The sequence below is a fragment of the Chrysochloris asiatica genome, unplaced genomic scaffold, assembly GCF_000296735.1.
Source record: "Chrysochloris asiatica unplaced genomic scaffold, ChrAsi1.0 scaffold00264, whole genome shotgun sequence".
Lineage (NCBI taxonomy): Eukaryota > Metazoa > Chordata > Mammalia > Afrosoricida > Chrysochloridae > Chrysochloris > Chrysochloris asiatica.
Genome location: NW_006408782.1, coordinates 1,748,544 through 1,760,299, shown reverse-complemented (window position 1 = coordinate 1,760,299; position 11,756 = coordinate 1,748,544). Strand labels below are relative to the sequence as shown.

The 11,756-nt window shown below is 39.3% G+C and overlaps 1 protein-coding gene across 1 annotated transcript in view; it reads right to left on the bottom strand.

The window, feature by feature from the left end:
• DNAH5 (dynein, axonemal, heavy chain 5) overlaps positions 1 to 11,756 on the bottom strand; it is a 408,072-nt gene that overhangs the window by 57,922 nt on the left and 338,394 nt on the right. Inside the window, exons 66-69 of the mRNA XM_006874155.1 lie at positions 10,066 to 10,309; positions 6,527 to 6,641; positions 5,837 to 6,027; positions 2,600 to 2,721 (exon numbers count right to left, since the gene is read on the bottom strand). Of these exons, the coding sequence (XP_006874217.1) occupies positions 2,600 to 2,721; positions 5,837 to 6,027; positions 6,527 to 6,641; positions 10,066 to 10,309 (672 nt within the window). The remainder of the gene's footprint in view (positions 1 to 2,599; positions 2,722 to 5,836; positions 6,028 to 6,526; positions 6,642 to 10,065; positions 10,310 to 11,756) is intronic.

Here is an 11,756-nt window from a genome sequence, read left to right as displayed (position 1 = left end):
TGTTTCTCTTCATTTTGAGTTGTGTTGCATCAGCATATGAAGGTTCCATGGGCTTTACTTCCACAGGCTTTACTCCATTCGTTTCATCACGGTCAACTCTACTTTGAGGAGACAGCTCTTAACCCAGTTGTATTTTGAGTGCCTTCCAACCTGAGGGGTGCATTTCCCAACACTATATCTGATAGTATTTCCCTGTTGTTCATACGGTTTTCAGTGACTAAATATTTGGAAGTAGTTCATCACTCCTTCTTCCTAGTCTGTCTTGGTCTGGAAGCTCATCTGAAACCTGTCCACCACGGGTGTCATAGCTTCCAGAATCAGAGCAACTCACAAGCCACCACAGTACGACAAACTAACAGATGAGTGGTGGTGAATTATCTTCAGCAAAATCTTATTTGCATGCAACATTAATGATATTGTGCGATACTTTATGTATTCTGTTGGATCACCTCTCTTTGGAATGGACATAAATATGGATCTCTTCAAATCAGTTGGTCGGGTAGCTATCTTCCAAATTTCTGGGCATATATCAGTGACCGCCTCCAGTGCCACATCAGTTTGTTGAAATATTTCAATTTGTATTCTATCAATTCCCAGAGTCTTGCTCTTTACCAATGTCTTTAATGCACGTTGGACTTCTTCCTTCAATTTAATTGGTTTTTGATCAAATGCTACCACTTGAAATGGTTGGACATTGACCATTTCTTTAGGTACAATGGCAGTGAGTTTGGCTTTTGGTTTCATTTTGTTTTTTAATAATTATAATAATAATAATAAATTATTGTCAGTTGTACTTACTAACTAGGACACAAAAATAGAGAAGAATTGAAGTATTTGGTCAAATTAAATTGGGAAACTCAAGAACCAACCTGAGACCATTTCCTAGTCAAAAAAAAAAGAAAGAAATCCTTTAACTTGTGGCTGAATAAAGCCACATTGCTATGAGTCTAATGTATCTTTAGTTTGGTCACTTGAGTTTCAATTTCCTGACTTATCCCTATTCAACTCTCTCTACCCAGCTTAAATGTTCCCACCACATACACAGTCCATCAGGAACTAGCTTACTATGGAAGGAGAATAACTACTAAATATAGATTCTTAACCACATACGTAGCTAAAGCAGTGTAATGGAGAAACAAAAGAAGAAGGAAGGACAGGAACAAGAGGCAAGAATGGAAGTTTCATATTCAGAGGTAAGTTGTTCATTATCATTTAATTTCATTTTCCTCTAGAAGACCCATCTTGATAAATACATCTGATCTTAATCTCATATAAAATATAAAGTTTCCTGTAATGGGCCCCTAGTAAGAGATGCTGACATAGATCCTAGGCTAGATTTGGTAAGCTTCCTGGGTTACCTTCTGTAGTACCCCTCTGCGTTGGTGAGAGTTTCCTTTATCAGACTTGAGCTGAGTCACAAGAGAGATCAAGTACAGGAAACACCATTTTAAAAGTGACAATATTAGAAAGCTTCTCTTTTCCATAAATATTGTTGCTACTGCTAAGTTCTGTCAAGTCAGTTCAAGCTCATTTTTAATAGTTTACAACTAGGAAAGATGTGCACCAGGGTTGTATTCTGTCACCATATTTAGTCAACCTGTAGGCTGAGCAAATAATCCAAGAAACTGGGTTATATGAAGAAAAACATGGCATTAGGATTGGAGGAAGACTCATTAACAACCTGCGATATGCAAATGATACAATCTTGTTTGCTTAAAGTGAAGAGGACTTAAAATACTTACTGATGAAGATCAAAGAACACAGCCTTCGGTATGGATTGCATCTCCATGTAAAGAAAACAAAAATCCTCACCACTGGATAAGTAGACAACATTCTTATCAATGGAGAAAAGATTGAAATTGTCAATGACTTCATTGTGCTTGGATCCATCATGAATACTCATGGAAGCAGCAGTCAAGAACTCAAACAATTTGTTGCATTAAGCAAATCTGCTGCACAAGACTTCTTTAGAGTGGTGAACAGCAAAGATGTCAGTTTAAGGACTAAAGTGCACCTTACCCAAGTCATGCTATTTTCAACAAGCTCGTATGCATGCAAGAGTTGGACAATGAAAAAGGAAGACAGTAGAAGAATTGATGCATTTGAGTTATGGTGTTGGAGGAGAATATTAAAAGTGCCATGTACTGCCAAAAGGGCAAACAAATCTGTGCTGGAAGAAGTAAACCCAGAGTGCTCCTTGGAGGCCAGAATGGCTAAACTTCTTCTCTCATACTTTGGGCATATTACAAGGAGGGACCAGCCCCTTGAGAAGTATATCATATTTGGTAAGGTAGAGGGTCAGAGAAAAAGAGGAAGAGCCACAAGGAGATGGATTTGCATGGTAGGAGTAACAATGAGCCCAGATGTAGCAATGATTGTGAGGTTGGCCCAGGACTGGGCAGTGCTTCCTTCTGTTGTGCATAGAGTCGCTATGAGTCGGTACCGATTCAATGGCATCTAACAACAACACCAGGGTTTTCAAGGAGCAGCTGGTGGTTTTGTACCATCCATCTTTCAGTTAACAGTCTAGTGCAAATCCTACTGTGTCAAAGGTACTCACTGTGACATATCATGTCTTTTAATTCAAAGTACAATTTACCTGATCAAGAATGTCTGAAAACTGTCTGAGTTTGCTGAGTTCCACCAAATTCAGCCAGGTCATATCCAAGATCCATTTAGAAGGTTTAGCAGGACAAGCTTTAAGGTCCAGCGAGGCACCACCTTGAAAATTAAACACATAAATGATCACAATCTTCTCTTTACTGCAAAACAAATCAATTTAGTACATTTTCCTTATAATTACTTGACTACTCTGGCATTTATTAAGCTCATAAATATAGGTCAGAGAGGTGGACGCACTTTAAAATCTAATGAGAGAATAGATGGTTTTGGAAAAACATATTTAAGACTTGGTAGTATGGCTACCCACCACCTATTTGTCAGTGTGTCAGACTGTAGTGTTTGTGTGTTGCTATGACTCTGGAGAGTATGCCATTAATGCTTCAAATATCCACAGGGCCAACTATGGGACAGGATTCAGCAGAACTTACAGACAAGCAGACTATAAGGAAAGGCCTGTCAATAATAATAATAATAATAATAATATTAGTCAATTCCAAAAATTAGTCAATGACATCACAACAGAACATCATCCAAGATAGTATAAGATGAACCCCCTAAGTTAGAAGGCACTTGAGATAAATACAGTGGCCATGACTATGGACCAATGATCATGAGGACGGTTCAGCACCAGGTAAGGTTTAATTATGTCATGAGTGGGACCAAGTTAATAGCAATTAACAAAAACATTATGTCTACAGAGGCAGACCGATCCTGCGTTCTAACCTAGCTCCACTTTGTCAAGATCTAGGTCAAGCCTCCACTCTGGACCTGTTTTCAAATATGTAAAATGGGAATTCTGAGGCCTGCCAAGCTGTGTACCACGATGGTGACAGATAACCCATGTGTAACTCACACAAACCAGGGTCTAGGACATAGCAGAGAATCACTAAATGAGTAGCTATTGTCAATATTAAGGATTAACTAGTTAGCACAAAGGAGTTCTGGTAGCGTAGTGGTTATGAATCGGGCTGCTAATCTCAGGGTCAGTAGATTGAGACTACTAGCCATTCCGTGGGAGAAAGATGAGACTTTCTGCTCCCGTAAAGATTTACAGCTTCGGAAACCCTGTACAGAGTCGCTATGGGTCAGAACTGACTCCACGGCCCATAACAACAAGTGTTGGCACAAGCTGATTTTAAGCAGTGACTCTCTCTCTACTGATGTAAATAACCCCATATGGGTTTACAGGATTCTAGTTTATAAATCAATAGAGTATTAACATTCATGTAGAACCCATTCCAAGAGCTCTGTGCATATAATTTGTGTGCAATCTAACAACCACAAACAGTTTCCCATTTGGTACTGAAAATTCATTGTTCACAGGTAATTCACCTAAGCTCATGTAACTCAGATAACTTGCACAGTATCATAAAATAAATGGCACCTTCAAAATGTGATTGCTTCCTACCTTAGAAGAAAACAAATGGTTGACCAATCATATTTTAATTTTAAGTCAAAGAGTTACCCACTCTTCCATGGGATAAAATGTGTTGGTTAATAAATAATATCCTTGGAGTATTTTGTGGGAAAAACATCACTAGGCCTTATCTTTAAAGCATATAAGCAATCCATTTGACCCTCCTTAAAACCCCTTTTTGAACAGAGCAGGTAATAAACAGATAATAATACTCAAGATATTTATTGAACTAATCTCTACTGTATCCAGGCACCAGGCACACTATTAAATTGTTTTCTTTTGTCAAGTCCATCTTAGCTTGTTTCCAACAAAGTAAGTGTGGCCTTGAAGTCATTTCAATGGAAATATTAGCTCATAAAAATCAAAACAGATAGTTTTAACTCTGGGAAGCAGTTAAAAACCTAAAGACAATGTCATTGTGTTTAATAAATGCTCTATTCATTTCTGTGGCAACTGTCCATTTTCCAACAAACTGAAAAGAATAAGGTGCTAACCAGAACATTAAGAAAAGGATATTCATTTAAGGAAAGGTGCTGTTGAAGGCCAAAGCATTTTTTATTTTTTGTTGTTGTTAAGTGCCATCGAGTCAGTTCAATTCATAGCAAGTCTGAATAGGGTTTCCAAGGAGCCACTGTAAGTTTGAACCACTGACCTTTCGATTTAAACTGACCTTGAGCTCCAGTGCTTATCCTACAGGGCCACACCAGGACTCCTATTTGTTGTTGTTGTTGTTAAACATCATCCAGTCGGTCCCAACTCCTAGAGACTCTGTTTAGGATTTTCGAGGAACAGCTGATAGGTTTGAACTGCAACCCTGTGGTTGAAACTGACCTTGTTTCAGTTTCAGGACATTAGCCCACAGCGCCACAGCAGGAGTGGAGGGTAACTATGTCATGAAGGCAGAGGTGGTTCAGTGGCAGAATCCCTGCCTTCCAAGCAGAAGACGCAGATTTATTTAGCTTTTGACCAATGCAGCTCAGAGGCAGCCACTTCTCATCCATCTGTGAGACATGTGTGCTAGTAGGATAATGAACAAGGTCCAGCAGATCATCCAGACTAAGATGGCCTAGGACAAAGGCCTGATGATCTACTTCCAGAAATAAGCTCATGAAACCCCATGGATCTCAATAGTTTAATCCAATGCACAACCCATCGTGGGGATGGTGCAGGACTGAGCATGAGTTTGTTCCATTGTGCATGGGGTCGCCATGAGTCAGGGGCCAACTCACAGGAAAACAACAACAACAACAACAACAATGTCTGCTCTAAAAGGTGCAATGAACATAAAGAGTGGGGGGAGACACATCCCTGGATTTTATTGCACTAGATTATATGCATATGAACGCTGGACAATGAAAAAGAAAAACCATCGAAGAATCAACGTATTTGAGTTATGGTGTTGGCAAAGACTACTAAGAGTACCAAGGACTTCCCGAAGAACAAACAAATCTGTGTTGGAAGAAGTATAGTCAGAGTGCTCCTTTGAAGCAATGATGGTGAGACGTTGTCTCTCTACTTCAGGCATACGGTCCTGGAGAAGGACGTTATGTTTGGTAAAGTGGAGAACCAGGGAGAAAGAGGAAGACTCCAAACAAGATGGACTGACACAGTGGCAGCAACAATGGGCTCAAACATAGTAGGTTCTCAATAAAGATTCATTGGATAAATAAACAAATGAAACTTCTCACATAAATGCAATATTAAATTAAATGCATAGCCAGAAAAAAAAGCTGGAAAGAACTTTTCAATAACTCCTACTTCGGTACTGTGTACAGTATTTTCTAATATTACAGTGACCTTTAATCAGGGTGAGAAACTCTTCATGCTTGATACGGTTCCTCTGGATGTCAATCTTCAGAGTAAGCAACAAAGTAAACAGGAATTTGTGCTCCTCGTACAACCCTCGCGCAGCATACTTATACACCTCGTAGGTCATGTGCTCGATGATATTAGCAATCCTCTTGCTTGGAATGGGGCTCTTGGCAGACCTAGAAGAGAGAACATTTAAATCAAGTGGATGTCACTGCCTTCTTCAATTGCCTACAAAACAATGTCTTTACCAGAGATTAAGTAACTTTGGAGGATCTATGCTTATTTTTGCATATCAAGAAAAAGCCTTTAAGTCTAAAATAATAAGCAGTTTTTATTTATCTCAATATGAGATAACAACAGAATCATCAGCATTGTCTAAATCAATCTTTTCCCAAAGGACATTACCACTTATAAAGCCTTGGGGGTTTTCTTGTTTAACAGTAAAAAATGAGACCAAAGGAGTCAAATCTACCAGTGTTGGTAGAACTTTCTCTGGGCATAAAATGGCAAATCAGAGTAATTTGCATACACATTGGCAATTACACTAATCTTCCATTTAAAGAGAAAAAAAAAAAAAAACTCTTACTAGCAAAGAGAAAGGAAGTTACAAATGTTATGCCATCATTCTCGCCCACAGCTATGGAATTCAGCTTGACTTCCTGAGTATAGACATACCTAGCTAAGGAAAGGTCAAACAAGCCAAGGAACTGACGTAGTGAAGTCTGATACATCTCATTCACCACGCTCATCTCTGTCATCAGGAAGTAGAGGATGCTGCCCCTTGTAGCAACTGAAAGAGAAAGAGCATGTGATCTAGCACAGTGAAAAACAAATTACTCATGCAAACAAACAGATTAGCCCAAACTTTTAATGAAAGCAAGTCTTATTTGTGTGTTTTGTTGTTGTTAAGTGCCATCAAGTGAACCCTTAATAGGGTTTCTGAGGAGCAGCTGGTGGGTTCACAGCTTGATACTTATCCTGAAGTGCCACACCAGGAGTCCTGTTGGTGTGCCTTACCAATGAGCATCTCCTGGAAATGAGGGTGGAGATTTATGCTCATCAAGTCCCAACACTATTTCTGTTTTGCTTTTTTTTTTTTTTACATACAATTTTATTTTCTTGCTGTTGAGACTAATATACAGAAAAATACACCAATTCAATCATTTCTACATGTACCCTCCAGTGACATTGTCTACATTCTCACCCTATTTTTCTGAATTGTTGCATACCAATTAAAATGAGCTCACTGCACCCTTGAGGTGTCTATCTAATCTTTCAAGTTCTTGTCATCACTTTGATCCCATATAGACATGCTTTTAAGAGTATATGCTCAGACGGTGTTCTGGTGTGGCACTGTATTATAAGCAATAGACTGCTAACCTTAAGGTCGATGGTTCAAATCCACCATCCAATCCTGGAAAATCCTGTACAGGGTCAGATCCAATTTAAAGACACTTAACAGCATGCTTGGGATAGATATTGCTTATAGTTAAGCTAAATTTTCTTTTGTTTTTAAGAGGTTTCCGGGGGTTTTTTTTGCATAAGGGTTAAAGATAATCTCAGGGCAATAATTCTGTTGATTCTTCCACACTTCCTGGGTTCAGGAACTTTAGAGTACATGAGAATTTGTAACTCTGCTCTACATTTTCCCCATTTTAATCACAATTCTGCTGTGGGATCTTCCATCAAAATACTCAGTAACGGTAGCTGGGTACCATCCAGTTCTTCTGGTCACATGACTAAGGACATATATGTTTATGGAGGCAATTAGCCAAGCATTCTATATCTTCCTCCTATTTCTGACTCTCCGTCATCCTTTCTTTTTCCAGGTAAATACAGATCAATTGTTGTGCCTTGAATAGCCAATTGTACGTTTCTAAGTCCTCATGCACTACTCATCGATATAGGAGGTAGCACAATGACACTGAACATGTTATTAGGCCATCTGCCTGGGATGACCAAATTTAGATTTGAAATCATGACCCTAAACTTTCAAATCAAAAAACCAATCCCATGAGGTTTTTGGTTATACATTCTATATCTAATTCTTATTTCTCAGTTTTGTATAAATAGTCTACTATTACTGTTTATCAAATTATACTTTCAATTTTAGAATTTCTAGATCCCTTATGAGGAGCCCAGTTTGTGCAATAGTTAACATGCTTCATTTTGTTTGGGTCAACCATCAACACTAGTGGAAGCAGTAGGCAAGAAATCAAAGGACCTATTGCATTAAGCAAATCTACTGTTGTTGTTATGTGCCATGGAGTTGGTTCTGACTCATAGCGACCCTGTACAGGGTTTCTGAGGCTGTAAATCTTTACGGGAGCAGAAAGCCTCATCTTTCTCCCACGGAACAGCTGGTAGTTTCGAACTACTGACCCTGAGGTTCACAGCCCGATTCGTAACCACTACACTACCAGAGCTCCTTATTGTACAAGACATTTTTAAAGTATTGAAGACCAACGATGTCAGTTTGAGGACTAAGGTGCACCTCATCCAAGCCATGGTATTTTCAATAACCTCATAGGTAAGTAAAATCTGGACAATGAATCAAAAGACCATAGAAGAATTGATGCATTTGAGTTGGTATAAATACAACCACAATGTTCCTTAGAAGTCAGGATGGCCAGACTTCTCTGCTACTTCACACATATTATCAGGTAGGACCAGAGCCTGGAGAAGGACTGGCTTGGCAAAGTGCAGGGTGAGTGAAAAGAGGAACACCCTCAATGAGATGGATTGGTCCAGTGGCAACAGCAATGGGTTCCAGCATAGCAACAATTATGAGATTGGCATAGGACTAGGGAGTCTTTTGTTGTGTTGTGCATAAAGTCACTATGAGTCAGAACCAACTCAATGGCAGCTAACAACAACAACAACAACAACAAATGGAGCTGTTAGATAAGCACTGGATTGCTAACTGCAAGGTTGGTAGTTCCAACCCACCAGTCACTCCTTGGGAGAAAAATGAGGTTTTCTGTTCACATGAAGATTTATAGTCTCAGAAACCCTATAAAGGGTCTCTATGAGTTGGGACTAACTGGAAGGCGCCTAGCAACAATAATGTCCATGTTGACAGAAAAACAAATCTTCCTTTCTTATCATCTCACCTAAAAATAAGTTCTTTCCTAATGCCAGCTACAATAGGGGTGAAGTTTGAACACATGCTAGGCAAAATGTGAATCACAAAAAGACAAACATTCCATGATCCCACTTACAGGAAGTATCTAGAATAGGCATGTGCATACTGGTGTGGAGCTGTAAGACAGGTACTTGACCACAAGGTCAATTTTAACTGCAAGGCTGGCAGTTCAAATCCACAAGTTGCTCCTCAGAAACCCTATACAGGGTCACTCTGAGTCAGAACTGACTCAACAGTACTTAACAACAACAACAACAATAGAGGCTAAATAAAGTCTCTTGGACGTTACTAGGGAAATGTGGGAGGGAGGAAGAAAGTGAGACACTGAGTTTATGTGAAGGATGATGGGAAAATGTAGAAATGGATAGTGGTAATGGCTGAACAACATAATTAACATCCTGAAGAGTAAATGTGAAGAATGTGGAAATGGTGAATGATTTATAAGAAATATACAAAACAATCCTTTTAAAATAAAAAATACATTCATGAGACACTTAAAGGAGTTGACAAATTAGGTGAATTATAAGTATCTAAAGATTTTAAACCATTATAGGAACTTTGGAAGCACAATGGTTCAGCACTCGGTAGCTAATTGAAAGCGGGGAAGCTTGAGCGTACCCAGAGGCTCCACAGGACAAAGACCTGGCAATCTGCTCCTGTAAAGATTGTTGCTGATGTTACGTGCCATGGAGTAGACTCCAACTTACTGAGACCCTGGACACAGTTTCTGAAGAGCAGCTGGTGAGTTTGAACTGCTGACCTTGTGGCTCTCAATTCACTGCTGGTCTTAGAGCACCATCTCTGTAAAGATGACAATCTAGAAAACCCCAAAGGGGCAGTTCAACTCTGTCCTCTAGGAATCAACTTGCCAGCACACAACAAAAACAACAAACCATTATAAAAATGTTTTCAACTCAATTTCACTGAACATTAACCAGAAGATTTTTACTAAAAAACCTTGATGATATGGCCTTACTGGGCACAGTTATTTGTGTTACTTTCTTACTTCATTTGTCTTCTCTTTCTCAATGTTTGTCCTGTGACATCTGTCTTTCATTAGCAAACTCACCAGGTCTGTATTCTTCTCTGGCAGAGTTAATTTGAATTTCTGTCTCAGCAGAAATCTCCAGCTTCTGGGTCACCTCCTCAGCTGTCTTTTTGGTGTTACTCAACACAATAATGAGGCTCTCATCTTCCACCAGGGACCCCTTAGTGCTCGTCAGACGGTAAAGTAAATTATCTTCTAGCTCCTTCATCCTTCTTTTGTTTGCAGTGACATCTTCCAGGAGATGAGTTCTTTCTTTCTCCAATTCCTATTTATTTTCATAAACATATATTTACTTCCTTAATTAACGACTATTGCTTGGGCATGCCTTAAAAAGTTAACCTGGAGTAATAACCCAGAATAGCAGATGAAACTGGTTCAGGGGATGATCCTGGAACTCTGAACTATATATAAAAGAATATTTATAAGCAGTGAAAGCTTATTACTAGTGGGATTTGTAGCAGAAGTAAGAAAACTGTTTTCTGAATTGCATGGGCCATCAAGTCCCAGCACAGCCATCTTGAGGGGGACAGAGCAGACACATAAGTAAGCATGAACTCCCATTGCAAAGGTTTAATCAATCATCAGAGAAAAAGGTGTAAACTGTTGTTTTTTCTTTGTTTTTGTTTTTTTTCCTATTCATTGATCTTTGTCTGTGTTCGCACTCCTCTGGTGATTAGAGGGAGTGCCTGAGCAAGTATATAACCCCCACAACCTCCAGAGGGTTCTACTACACACATGCATGGATCTGCTCAGCAAAGACTACTGGGCCCAAAATCAAAAAAGGGGGAGGAGTCAATAGAAACAGCTTAAAACTGGAGGGTCATCCAAAACAGCTCTAGCCAGCACTGGGCTGTTTCTCACTAGGAGAAACTCCTGCACAGGCTTGAGGAGAGGGAGAGAGGCAAAAAAGGAAAGAGCCCAAACATCTTGAAATTTTTAGGTGGACTTGAAGGCAAGTAGCCAAAAAAAAAGGATGTAAAAGTCTTACTCATATTTTGCTACTATGTGTGTGTGTGTCAATTATAGACTTCAGTGTCCAATTTATTTTGATACTCCTTTTACCTTGGGGGGTGGTGGGTCTTTCTCTCCCAATGTTACCCAAGAAAAGAAAACAGTTGCAGTCATACAGCCACACTACAATAGCATCTTATAAAATCCTACCATCCAGGCAAGAGCCAATAACAGTTGCTATACACCAGAACAGTGTAGACAGTCAACACTTGCTGAATACTAAGAGAAGTGAAAAGGGAAGCCCATCTCCTAATCACATCTACCAGGAGGCAATCAGAATGCTTAAGAACACACTAACACATATTCATCTAATTATTGGAAATGCCCCAAAACAATAGAAAACCTCAGCTCCAGAAGCAAGATAGAGTAGGTGGCAAATGATCTTGAGGTACATCTAGAATTCCCATTGGAGGGAGGGAAGGCTTTGCAACTGTCTGATTAGGAATTCAGGAGAATGATATTGAAGTGCATCCAAATGTTCCACAGAGGTGTTGAGAAAAATAAGAAAGGAGTCAGGAAAGTGCTACAGGAACAATCAAATAAGATAGAAATAGCAAAAATAGGTCTAAATGATTAATAGTACAATATGAGAAATGGACAATACACTGAAAGGGCAAAGGAGTAAAGATGGAAGCCAGAACCAGCAAGATTGCGGACAAATTTCTCAATACTGCTAAGATAAAAGAGCAAGCAGAAAAAAA